The sequence below is a fragment of the Diplotaxodon limnothrissa genome, linkage group LG23, assembly GCF_057381915.1.
Source record: "Diplotaxodon limnothrissa isolate DT_005_m linkage group LG23, D_limnothrissa_male_GT1.1, whole genome shotgun sequence".
Lineage (NCBI taxonomy): Eukaryota > Metazoa > Chordata > Actinopteri > Cichliformes > Cichlidae > Diplotaxodon > Diplotaxodon limnothrissa.
The window spans coordinates 41,402,487-41,416,612 of record NC_140617.1 but is presented as its reverse complement, the minus strand read 5'-3'; the positions used below and the strand labels follow the sequence as shown (position 1 = coordinate 41,416,612).

The 14,126-nt window shown below is 41.3% G+C and overlaps 1 protein-coding gene across 2 annotated transcripts in view; it reads right to left on the bottom strand.

Annotated features, from left to right (window-relative positions):
• mcf2la (mcf.2 cell line derived transforming sequence-like a) overlaps positions 1 to 4,386 on the bottom strand; it is a 47,221-nt gene extending 42,835 nt beyond the window's left edge. The window contains exon 1 of one of the 2 annotated variants that reach the window (XM_085348710.1): positions 4,231 to 4,386. In XM_085348710.1, the coding sequence (XP_085204836.1) occupies positions 4,231 to 4,300 (70 nt within the window). In that variant the 5' untranslated portion in view covers positions 4,301 to 4,386. Of the gene's footprint in view, positions 1 to 2,014; positions 2,288 to 4,230 lie in introns of those variants that run through there. The other variant, XM_085348712.1, reaches the window with a different exon arrangement.
• Positions 4,387 to 14,126: the final 9,740 nt, after the last annotated feature.

The following is a 14,126-nucleotide window of genomic DNA, read 5'->3' as shown; positions in this document are numbered from 1 at the left end:
GCACAGAGTGTTTCTTCTTTACTCACTTCTTTTCATTATCAATCTCTGGCTCACTTTTACAGTGTCTTTTGTCCTGTCTCTCTCCCCTTGCCCCCAACCGGTCGCAGCACACGGCCTCCCCTCTTCTGCTGGAAGTTTCTTCCTGTTAAAAGGGAGTTTTTCCTTCCCACTGTCGCCAAGTGCTTGCTCATAAGAGGTCGTCTGATTGTTGAGGTCTGTCTCTATTATTATGGGTTCTTTATGTTACAATATAAAGTGAAGTGACTAATGCTGTGATTTAATACTATATAAATTAAACTGGATTAAACTGAACTGAACTGAATGGTTAAATGAGATTTTATTTGTGGTTTTTCAAACTACAAAATCAGCTTCTGGCCAATCATATTTAAAGACTGTAATTTTTTTAAGTTTGGATTATTTGTAGTCCAGAAATATGCCACCTGGAGTCTCTTTAAAAACTTAGGAAAAATGTAAGAAATGTTATTACAAATGAGAACTTGAAGGAGTATGAATCGAAACAAAAACAGCACCCGATGATGACAGATGATCTCAGTTGTTTATCAGTTATTGGGGGGGGAATGGGAAATGGGCTGCACAATCATGAGACTACCCATGAAAGAGGAAGGCTTGGTACTTAAGGGGAAGACTGATCTCTGTCATGAGGATTCAAGAAATTACAAGAAACGATTCAAGAAATTTCCACATAAAGTAATAAAGAAAACAGCTGATTATCAATTGTGGCAAATGCGTTTCAAGCACTTACTACCTTTGAATATCTGCTGTGATTTTGTATCTTAGAGAACTTTAGCAATCCTGACATTGGACGAATGGCCACAAGACTCCATCTTGACAGGGGATAGAAATATGACTTGATAAAGCTACAATAAGGTGGAGAACAGGATCAAGAAGGAAAAAAACAAAACACAGCACTAGCTTTGTGATAAAGTATTTCGAGAATAGCTTGTACTAAAAATATACATATCAAAATGGCCCAAAATAGACTTGAAATATCACTGAAAGGCAAAGATCTAAAACACACACAGACACACACAAAAAAATATCAAAAGCTGCACGCTTCCCACATGCATACATGCTGGATGGAGACACACACACAGACACACCTCTCCTTTCTCTGTCAACCTCGTAGACTTTCGAGTACTGATGCCAACTTACTGAACCACCTTGTGTAAATAAGGATCTAGCAGATACCGTAATGCTTTCTGCCACATGTACTTCCTCTAACAAGGAGTCTCAAGAGCCATTTGACAGTGTTGCCATGTTTTCTTGTGCATCTTCATTCCCCTTCTTCACACAGTTTCCATAAAAACAATCTTCAGATTATAAGTATGACGAATGACTAAAGATGAACTGGTCAGCTATGGGTGAATTATAAGCTTGACCATCAAGACTGCAGAGAAAATCTTCTATCATTATTATTATTATAAAATAAATTGTGAAGAGGGGGAAGCCAAGATTTAGCCAAGTCAACCTATAATGAACCCACTAACTTTGTGAGCGCAAGGTTAGTTTCATTTTGTCATGTGTTCCGATTTTCTCCAGAGCAGCCTGAGAGCACTGCAGAAACTAAACATCGTGCTCTTGTGAATATTTTAAGAAATCCTTGAAACCTTTACAAAAGCCATTCTAAACCCTGATGGCTGGTTAGGCTATTTAATGCTAACGTAAGGCATTAAAAATGGCAGGAACTTGTTCCATAAGAGACGATTTAGCATTTAAGAGAAAATGCATCATTTGCAAAAAAAAAAAAAAGGGGGCACATTTCTGTTGCTTCTTATTTTACATTTCTTGCAATTTACCTGCACTGCAAAAGCAATGGCCTATACCTGTGTGCTGCAGTAAGTGAATTTCTGATGTCCAAAATAGACTTCAAAATCCAACTGTAGCTCAAAGTTGTCATCTGTGACATTACAACTCCAGGTTCCTGTCTTAGATGAGCTCAGTGACATGAAGCAGAACACCTTAAATCTTACAGAAACACCTCTGCGAAACTCACTGTGCAGCCGTTGACAGCAGCGGCTGTATCTGTAGTAGCTCTCCATCTCCTCCAGCGAAATACAGACAAACCTCTCGCCTGCGCATTCTTTCATCCTGACTCTCTGTCCATTCTCCTCTTCCTCGCTTAACGTCTTCATCTCCACAGGTACGGAGCAGAATATCACTTCCCTAATCCTCTGCTGTATTTCTAGACCCTCCCTATTTCTTTCATATGCACACCGGTCAACATTTCTTGAGTGATTACACTGGTCTTGTTTCCTCGGCCCCTCCCTTCTACTGAGAAAGTCTCTGTACAAACAGTCGTGGTAAAAAGAAAGCGCACCCTCTTTAATTTCTATGGTTTAATTATGTGGAAATAATGAATATAATCAGATCCATAAAAGGGCTTAAAATTAGGTAAATACAACCTCAGATGAAAAACAGCATGACATATTGCACTGTGTTGAAATGCAGAAGCACTGGTCAGAGGGCCCGGTGGCGCCAGTGTCCGGCAGCCTCGCCTCTGTCAGTGCGCCCCAGGGTGGCTGTGGCTACAATGTAGCTTGCCATCACCAGTGTGAGAATGTGTGTGTGAATGGGTGGATGACTGGATATGTAAAGCGCTTTGGGGTCCTTAGGGACTAGTAAAGCGCTATATAAATACAGGCCATTTCACTGTGTGAAACTTAAATACACATTTACTGCTTTCATAGGAATAGAGGGCAAGTATTAGCCAAGTGCTGCTAGACAAATACACTTGATTCACTGATTAAAAGCAAGCTTTGGACTTCTGCTGGTCTGAAGCTTTCAGGTGTTTGTTAACACAACACTAAGGAGGAAAGACATCAGCAATAATCTTAAAGAAGCAACTGTTGCTGCCCATCAGTCTGGATAGAGTTAAAACGCCATTTCCAAACAATGTGAAGTCTGCAGTTAGAAAGATTAATCACAATTGGAAAAAAGTGGGTGAGTCTTCCCAGGAGTGGATGTCCTGGCAAATTCACCCCAAAGGCCAGACCGTGCAATGCTCAGAAAAACTGCAAAAAACAAACAAACCCAAGAGCTACAGACTTCACAGGCCTCAGTCAATATCTTAAATGTTAAAGGTCGTGGCGGTAAAAATCAAAATATAAGACTGAAGTATGGCTTGTTTGGAAGAATTTCCAGGAGAAAATCTCTTCTTTCTAAAATGTGGCAGCACGTTTTAGGTTTGCAAAGTTACATCTGAACAAACCACAAGATTTCTGGAACAATGTCCTTTGGACTGATGAGATGAAAGTAGAAATGTTTCACCGTAATGCACAGCGTCATGTTGGTGAAAACCAAATGACATTTTAGCTCAAAGACATCATACCGGCTGTCGAGCACGGTGGTGGGTTATGATATGGGCTTGTTTTGCAGTCACTGAGTCGAGAAGCACTCCTCTACATACCAAAATATTTTAGGGGCCATCTATCCAACACCTAAAGTTTGGCTCTAACTGGATGATGCAACAGGACAGTGATCCCGAACAAATTTACAACAGGACGGCTGAAAAACAAAAGAATCAAGGTTGAAACATTCATGATTGAATATCTGAGTACAGAGAATAAAAAACTATTCTGACAATTTGCTCTCACCGTTCAGTGTTAGAAGAAGTCAACATGACAAATCTACAGATTCACACTCTTTGGGATAAAACTGAGACTAAAAACTAAGAGAAAAAACACAACCTCATGAATGCTAAACAAAATTTAAATAGAAGTCACCGTCACAGTCCAGCCAGAGCTTGATTGGTCAGCCTGGTTCCTTCAGCACAGAAGCGACTTGATTCACTCGAGTGCATCATGTGTGTTAAAAACTGCATTATCACAACTTCACAAACACTCATTTTCATGTCGTCAGCATTGTTCAGCTTGGATTTTACCACATGGATTATTATCAAAGAATATGCTACTTTGGCCTGCACTATAAACTCTGAGGCAGAGACTAACTCCCAGTATCCCTACAGCAGAAATGGATCCACAGCATTTCCAAGTCGCACATCTTCATAACACATGAAGAGTGAAGGGGTTAAAAGATAAACCTCTAAATTAATCTGCATGACAACAAAACTAATTCTCTGAGAAACATTACTGTTTCTAGTCTGGTTTTTCCTTAACTGTGACCCTGAAATGACCTCTTAACCAAGTTGTGACCCAAGAAAATGTTCCAAACTTTAAAGAAGCTAATTTTTCCCACTCAGGCAGCACTCACCTGTCTGTGTGGACTTATGATTCCTTTTTCTTTCCACTGTTTGGCGGCCACAGCAAAGACTAGTAGCCATGATGAATGTAGCAGCTCTACTCTGTTCCCTTGACTTTGGCTTCTCCTTTTAAACTACACACATTTCTACCGTCGGTGTGTTACGACCTAAGGTCGATTAGCGACTCACAGCCTTATCAGCTAATCAGTTACCAAGGTCAAAACACCAAAGAGCGTTGCGTTCAAGAGCACACATTAAAGTGGCAGCTGGTCTGCCAGGGTTAAAAGAAAACTAAGTGACTAGCGCTTTGGTTTACTGTTTTACTGACAGACAGATGAGGGTGTATCTGACTGAGATAGTGATGGGGTTGTTTTTTTTTTTTTTTAAAAAAAAGAAAAGTTTTTTGGTATAATGCATTGAGAAAATATACAACAAATGCTGAATGCAAACCCAGCAGAGATAAAGTCACAGTGTCATGGTCACAAGAAAAAAAGAGGAGATTTTAGCAATTTATCAAGAATTATATCTGCAGAACAAATTTACAATTTCAACTACATATGTTAAATGAGGACTTTCCAGTCAGATATTCATATATTTTCTGTAGCATTGATTACATTTTACTTAAACAGCACCAAATCATAGCTACAGTTACCTCAATAAGCTTTAGACTATAAAGACCCTACAAAAATAGAAAGAAACCCCAACAATCAGTCGATCCCTTGTAAGCAAGTAGAAAGGAAAAACTCCCTTTTAACAAGAAGAAACCTGGTGTCAAGTCATTTAACTTTTAGCCTCTAACTACAGCAAAACCAAAAAAAAATTTTCTGGGATAAATTGATATTTAAATTAAACCAGGTTCCCAATAACCATGACTTATTGTAAACAGCACAGAAAAAGTTATGGACCGAGCTACACCATGCATCATTTGTAAAGCGTGTCATGTTTGTTTCCCTTTGTAGCTCATTTGGTCAAATTTCGAGTCCCTCAGACAACTGTGGACTTACTGTAACCTCAGCAGGAAACTAAACAGGCAGGTTCTTTTATTATGCTTGAATAAGGAGGGAAAAACAGAAGAGGGAATCTCCCCGTTAGCGGTAGGAAATCCTGTCCTATCATCCTGTCGCACTGATTTAAGTAGCAGAGACTGAACCACTGAACATCATACATACACAGCACGTCCAGTTAGCGTGAGAGTGAGAAAACTCCAATTAATAAAAGGAGAATCAAATACACACTTTAAATCAGCACACACACTCTAACACTAACCTCTCCTCCAGGTCGGCTGATGGCTCAGACTGTGGTGTGTTTGTCGGGTCAACACGCTGATGGATACAGACAGACTGTGGAGCAGTTTATTGAACACCTCTTGGCTCTCCTGAACCATCTCAAATAGAGACATCTTTCCTTCAGAGAGCAGTTCGTACCATCTCTGTGAGCTTCCTTTCTTTTTCTTTTTTTTCGTGAGGCGTCTTTTAAGCTGCCTTCCTCTTCCTCTCCTCGATTAGACTGCAGAGTGTGTGATTATTTATCTCACTCCATGTCTGGGCTGCGTTTATCGCAGGAAAAGAGGGGTGGAGGGTGAGCTAAGACATAAATCCCTCTCCAGCTAATTGCAACTGGCTCGGCAATACGTGCACGGGTGTCATATATCACAGGCTGAGACTGACTCTGGGTTGGCCGTTTGGAGATAAAAGTAAACTCAAACTATTTATTTACTGCACATTTACGTGCAAGTAGCAGCAAGTGGTTTATGAGCATACCACAGTGTTTTTCACCACTTCTATCCAACACAAGGACTTAACTCTCACATAGTTTCATTTTCTTAACCAAATTCCTCAACTGCTTTTTTAAAAGTTATTATTCATTTATAGATCATGAGGAGTCAAAAAGCTCTAATAAGCATGCAGCTCAGACAATGGGAGCTTCTGACTGTGGCACTGTGGTACCGGTGATAGGGAAGGAAACTAAAATTACACTGGTGCCATCTGCAAAGATCTCCACCACCTTTAGAGTATCGCATTACCTTTATTTCACTTAAATCATCATCACACAATCGCACAAGCATTTCCCAATTTAAAAAGTACAAAGCACGCAAGCAAAAGGTGGTCATGCACTTTTCATTATGTGGCATTCTGCACAATTAGATTTATTAATGAATCAAGTAGCAATTCAAAAGATCAAAAACCTATTCCCTCCAACTGAAACCGTCTGCAGATGTAATCACACTGACAACAAACTGAATTATCCCGCCTTATTCCTGGTAAAGCCCATTGTCCGACTTAAGTGCTCCTGGAAACTTTGGGACAATTACTTGGTGTAATATTTAGCAATGTTACAATCTTTCATGTCCTTATTGTGTAACTGTTACGTTTCCAAATAAGAGGAGCGCACCATTTAAGCTAAAGCAAAAGCAGAGTTAAATGCGCAAAGAAAGGCTGCAGGCTCAACACATTAGACAACATTATGTCCAGCACGAGGTACAGGGCTTGTATTAAAGACCATTACCAAGTCGATAGCTGAAGTCATTTGAAGATGACAATTTAAATTGAAAAAAATTATTTAAATAAATGTAAAAGAAAAATTGAAATTAAAATAAATATAAAATTTAAAAAGCTAGTGAAGTAATTATTTTAAATTTGCATATTCAACTCATATTACAATTGTGTAAACTAAAATAAATTGGTGTATCTAGCTCAGGTAGTTTAGTCCAACTGGGTAAACTCAGAGGACGTAACCCTGTAAAGCCTGAACTGTGAAATATTTGCCAAAAATATATGATTTATTTATTTTTCTTGTGAAACCAGAGTGTTTATTGAATAGTCTGATCACAAATAAAATCTAACTGCATATATGAGTTTGAATTTGTATCATTTGTGCTACATCCAGCATTTCTGTGCAATTTGTGCTCACAGTTGATCTTAATAAATTAAAACATAACATAAACATGTAGGTCAGTTAGGACTGAAAAAAGCGATGAATAAATCTCATCACACTGCTGATGTAGAGGTCTAAACAAACTATGTATCAAAGATGATACATTTGGCATTACAGGGTTAATAACCAGTAGCAAAGCTAGACGATCTTTATAAGAGGAGCAATGCTGAGACCATTAACTACACTATGGTGGCACGGAAACTGATGTCTCCTAGTATAGTATTTTTTGTTGTTCTTTTTGCTTTGTTTTTGTCATTCACACCTCATTTGTCTATAGATGAACTGAGGCACTGCACCAACACCCAGTGTACGTGATAAATGAATATCACTTTGCACTGTGAATCGTGAGCACAAGTATTCAAAAACAGAGCTCCTTTCACCAAAACAAAATCTTGCATTAGGCATACTAAATAAAGTCTTCTTCGCAGTTATCTTGTCTTAAAATATCATATGAGCAAATTATGTCAATAGATTCTAGTATTTCTGCTCATCTGCTGCAAATCCTGCCAAACTGTCTGCTCTGTGATTGGGTGTAAACTCATTAAATATAGTATATCTGGGCAGAATTGCAGTTCTCCTACTTTTTCTAGAAGCTCATAAATCATTTTTTTTTTTAAATAAACCACGAGATTTGCTTCACACATAAGCAGCGATTTGTATTAATAAATAATTAGCAATTTGACTGCTCCAGTGAAATGCTCAACTGTGTGAACATGTGAACTCGGTATCTGTAATTTGCGAATGACAATGATTTGTGAGACAGGACACTGGCATCAATTGCAGATGCTGGCAAATTGCTTTTGTGAAACTGGCCCCAGCTGACTAACTCCAACACCTGCTGTTTAGAATTCATAAATGCTGCGACTAACCTCTCAAGCAACTGGCTTCAAGCACTACGTGCATATTTGTGAACAATATAAATAAGCACAGATTGACTTCTGTACAAAATATCATATGTAAAGGACTGAAAAAGCTAACTTGGATACCTGGAGAAGACTATAAAGATGTGTTAATGTACGTTTTGCTTTCAACAGAACCACAGATGAGATGACGTGAGATGTGATAAGCAGTAATGTGGTGCGATGGAGCGTCCAATAACGCAAGGCTCTCCTTACCGCTGATCGTCGACAGCACCTCCACGGCTTGCTCTACGTCTTCTGGAACAGACGTCCCCTGCCCCATCCTTATCCTGGACACCCAAACCTCAGCAGACTGTCCTCCTCACATGTACGTGACTGCTCCTAAAAAAGGGCACAGATGCTGAATGTTACCAAAAAGAAAAGAACAAGTAGATCTGCAGCATGAATAAAAATTATTTTTAAAAAGGAAAACAGCAACAATAATAAACCGTGAGCATACTTCGGCAGCAGTTTAAGTGAAACAACGAAGGAGAAATGGTGAGAACAGAAACCGGCTGATGCACTATCCATTTAATTTGGTCAGCAGAGAGGGAGGGGGAGGAAGGAAGAGACACCCAGGCCACAAGGCAGTTTTGAAATTGCGTAACACAATTTTAAACCACCCATCCCTCTGTGTAGCAAACACACACTTCTGCCTTCAGTGGTGTTAATGACATTACCACTGCTAATTTTATCTTGTCATTAAGCTGTGCTGTACAGTGAGCAGTTTATTTTTGCATTTTGTGTTCAACTTAGGTCGCCCGGTTTATTTATGACAGACTCGATTTCGGGGGCTTTTCGGCACGGCATGCTGTTGTTATTGTCTAAAACTGATCACATGATTGTGTGGGAAGCCCAGCCTAACAACTGTCTTCCTTAAACCAACACATCCAGTGATCCATGTCAGGATCTGCTGACCGATTCAAGTTAAAAGCACAAGTCAGCACTTTATAAGCAAATATTGCTTCAGCTGAAGTGGTTAGTTTCAGTTATGATATCAAGTGAGATCAAACAGTGTCAATGTCAGAATTTCAGGCTGTTTTCTGGCAGGTGAGATCTATATTACAGCAACACAGACTCCTCTCCTCTCTTCACCACACACACGCACAGCTCTGATGACTTCTAGTAGAACAATCAAAGCAAATTTGGTCAATTCCCTCTCCAATTACCAGTCCCCCCTGACAGAGGCTCCTTTCATTGCTTTGACAATAGAACAGCATGCTCTTAGTCATATGGACTGAGATCTTGTGACGTGGTAATAAGCCAAGCTAAATAAAGACAAGGCGAGTTCCACATGCAATACAATGTGACACTTTTAACAACCAGGTTCACAGACATGACCTGGGGTGGGGTGTGAGGGGTGGGGATGTCCAGAGCTTGTGGAAATAAAGGCATCGGCAGTTTTAAGCTCATGTGTTTTGCCAAGAAAACACACTTTCAATTTCACTTTCCTGCCATGGTTAATATTGGTCTTCAGACCAAAAGGAGGGAAGCCAGGCAGACTGGACTTTGCCAGGGTTTAACAAACTGTACACCTGAATGCAAAGAAAAAAAAGGTAGGAGATAATAGCGAAATAAATCAGATCAGAACACACATGAATGGAGTCCCAAAATTAATTCTTTTTAGGGTTCTCCAAATACTGGCAGGGGAAGTGGTGGTAGGGGGAGATAGGCCTCCAAACCTTGGAGGGCCTGAGATGTCCCCAGAGAGGTGGCGCCTGACACCCAACCTGACATATAGACACAGACATACAGGCACACACAGATACAAACATCCCTCATGCTCTCATATGCACTTACTCCACACTCAACCAACGTGGAGACAGACATAAAGAGACGTTGTACACACGATCACACTCCCCAAGCGTACTCTACAAACCGGGTCTAGGTGCCCCCGCCCCTGGAGGGGGGAACTGCACCCAGACCCAGGTGGTGTTTCCCTTTTCCCTGCGGTGGGGGGAGGCAGACCGCCCCGACTCCGCAGCAGCAGGAAGGCTCCACACTCCAGACCGCAGTCGGACGGCCAACTCCTCCTCCTAGTCCTAGCCCCCCTGCTCCAGCAGGTCGCAGAGAACGGGGGTGAGAGAAGACTCCAAACCTCCCTCCACCCGCTCATTGTAATGTTGATGCATGTGTGTTCTAAGGTGCATTTAAAACCCAGGAGGGCATGGAGCTACCTGCCAGAGAGCAGCAGGTAAGCGCATGGTCCCTCCTGCTAGCCCTCAATGTCTACGTGTATTTAAAATTGAGAGGTGGGCAACGATGCCAGGGGTGGGGTGTACACCCTGATGGTACTTTGGACTCCGTGTATCGTGCCCACCCCCAAGATCCTATATGTATGTGTAATGAGAGTGTGAGTAATGTGAATGTCTAAGTTGTGGGATAAAATTGAGGCAGAGGCAGCCAGAAGGGGACAGAGGGGGGGGGGGGGGGGGGGGTAGCCTCCTCTGCACCCTGGTGACATACCCCTACTCCAAGGCCCTGCATGTGTGGGTGGTTGTGGTGGAGCGGGAAGAGGGAGGCAGCTGGAGATGGGGAGGGAAGGAAGGGAGGGGCAAGTGACCCCTCCCTGGGGCCAGCTCCCCCGCTGACCCCAGTAGGCACCCCCATACTCCACGACCCGCCAGGGAAAGGGGGCCCAGGCCCATCCAGACCGGGCCCAGTGCAGCAGCGCCGCCCGGCCCCACAGAGCCCGGGACAGTCCACCCAACCCCACCACAGAGAAAACTGCACCCACCCCACCATCCACTCATCTTCCAGACTACATAAGACAATAAACACCCAGGCTGAGATCTTCCTCCACCTCTCCTGTATCTCCCCCTCCTGCAGAGGGAGCTCCTGAGGAGAGGAAAGCTCCTGCAAGATGTGACAATCTCCCCCACCAGTTGAAGAGCCCCCCAGGTGGCTCGACGCACCGGCGGCACCCTGCTCCAGGGCTGGGCCCCCATGCATGCATGACACTTCTTTTGTAATTTATCATACCGTAGCCTTTTTTTGACAGCCATTCTTCCACTGACAACATTTGGCTTCAGGGAACAGTAGATGGATGTGTTGAAGGACCATATGCATCTGTCAGGTCCTGTGTCAGTTCTTTGCTGTATATCTTCCTATTTCTGAAGGACATGCCTTTCAGATACCTTTCTGCTTCTTTTGTGTTCCACTTCTCCCGTTTCCTCAAAACACTGGTCCACGCCTTAAGTTAGGTGGGGGTTTTTTATGCTTGAATGATTCATGGCTTAACAAACAAACTACAAGAAAAAAAAACATTCCTCTGACAATGGTCAGGTACAAGGACTGGATTGAAAATGAGTGAAAAAGTAACCAATGTCCAAAGAAAAACTTAGAAAGACCATCAGAAAGTCTTGAACAAGAGCACTTTTTAAAAAGTAATTCTGGCTCATTGGAAACAAAACTGAAGCAATTGAGAAGTGGTTCAAGACTTTTGCACAGCACTTTGCAATTACTTATATTTTTCGTTTTACCTACTTACATTTTATTCATGTTTTACTCACACAAGTGCATAAATGAGTCACTCAGTGTGAGCCGAATTGTCAGTCTAAGGTGGTGACTAAGAGGATCCAAGAAATCAAATCTGAGGACCGCGCACTTTTTGGAAGAAGGGATGCCAAACTTTCGCAGAATAACTGAATTTGTCCTACCGACAGATGAGCTGCCTCCGAGCGTCCGGAAAGGAAACTCGCCGATATACAGCAATACTGACACTTGTAGAATAAAATACGCTGTAAGCTGACGATATCGGCCATGCCTGTGATGAAAGTTACGTCCTACCTGCAAGTTTGCAAACCAGCAGCTCCGCCCACTCCAAGCCAATTAACAGGACCCAGCCAAGTCTCAGTGCTACCTCCTCTTCCTCTCATTTTTCCTTCTTCATCTTGCAGCAGATTAAACTCTACACACCCCTGTCCCCTGGACTATGTTTGTTGACATTATTCCAGTAATAAATTCCAAGGTGACTGCGCGAACTGAGATTTTTATTGTGTTGTCCAAAGTATTACTCACTTTTAGCAGATGTGTCTATTTTTTAGGCCTCGAAGGATGCACCTCCTGGTGTGGGACTACATGCATATGAAATATTTCCATTCATTTACTCTACCAGCTGATTTTGCAGGATTTGCTCAAGTGTCCTACCCCGTATATCACCAACAACAGGGACACAATGGCATCTAGTGGCGGAATAATTCAGTGCAGAAGACCCACGTCACATTAAAAAAAATTATATTTTAAATAAGTGTTCAGAATATACAAAAATACAAAGAACACTACAAATGTTGTATATTTTTGACACACTGTATTTTTTCTGTTCTGTGGAGAAAATATGAAAGATCGGGATAAAAATTAAAACACACATGTGCCTAAAACTTCTCACTACTCAAAAAATACAAAATAATTATACACAATTTTTAACATACTGTTCATTCCATAGATTATAATGTCTACATTGAATATTGTATCGTCCAAAGCAACAGACACTGCACAAGAGAGGTAAAGAAGAGAGTGGAAGCAATGGGTGGAGATGAGTGTCAGGGTTGATTTGTGACAGAAGGATAGCAGCAAGAGTGAAAGGGAAGGTTTTAGAAGATGGTGAGACCTGCTATGATGTATGCTGTGTGGTTTGGAAGCAGTGAGACTGACAGAAAGACGGAAGGCTGAGCTGAAGTTAAGATTTCCACTGGGACTGATCAGGATGTGGAAGACTAGATATAAGTTGGTGGATTGTGGAAAGTAAAAATCACAATGATTTAGTGGTCATTAAAATGTGTTCAGAATTTGCAAATTGATGGTGATTCATCTCATAAACCTGGACACATTGCTCTCTATAAAAACTGTCTTTATAATTAAAAACTAATGGTTTCGGCAATACTGGCCCTCTATTTACTTGGTATCAGATTGTTAACATAATTTGCAGTAGCACTACTATGTAGCTACTTAGCAGCTATTCTATTAAAAATTATTAATTATATTTGGTTATTGATCCCAGTTTAGCTGTGACTTACAGCATTTGTCGTCAATGTGTGATTGTTTAAAATCAAAAACTTCATTTTCCTACGCAACATAAGAACAATTCGGAGCCCAAACTTTTCAGTGATAATTAATCATCAAGATGCATTTTATACTTTTTTGGTCATCTTTTTACAAAGATAGGTGTCAGGACAGATAGATGGAAACAGTTTTAAGTGATAAAGGTTATCAGCTGGGCTTGACATCACAATTGTTTGGAAGTCTTAGATATCCGTCCATATCCACTTGTATGGACTAAAAATCAGTTCATAGCTGTTTTAGTCAAGATAAAAAGGACACGTCCTTGATGTTTGAGTCAGTTCTGCGAACAGCTCAGACAGTGACTGCAGACTGGGTGTGTTTGGGACTATCTCTGCAGTACATACAAAACTTTGAAACGAATGTACTGATGCATACTTCCAGAGTGGGGAGCTCTACCACTGATCTAGGAGGTTTCAAACTGCAGAAGACGAGCAGGCCATTTAGATAAAACAGGACAAAAGCCTATGTGTAAGTGCCATTTGGATTCCCATCGGACCAACCTACAGGAGCAGTAGTGATGGCCCGCTTGAAGCTGACGCTCCGGAGCGTGTGTCGAAAAAAACAACACACTGGTTCAGAAGCACTATGTCGAGGCTTGCTTCGTTTGGCAAAAGTCACGTGACCAGTGACGTCCGAAGCTTCATTACGCACGTAACTGCTTCGGTACCTGATTCAAACGGATATAAGGAAGTGAATCATCCACGGGATTCGTGGAGTGTGTTGATGGTGACAGAGAGCGAAGAGGTGATCATTCTGACAGATATGGAGCCAGCGAGGAAGAGAGGACGTTCTGGCGTGTGGGAATATTTTGAGTTGATTTTGCTCAATTCATTTTATCTGCCGAAGTGAAAAACTTGAAATGTCCAAAATCATGTTTTCATAATGTAAATATCATTACAGCATATGACTTTAGGAACACTTCCATGTGAATTCAAGCTAATGAAGACTACAACAATGTATTTGACACTATACGTACATTACATTGCTACAGTTTAGAAAATCATTTTGTTTAT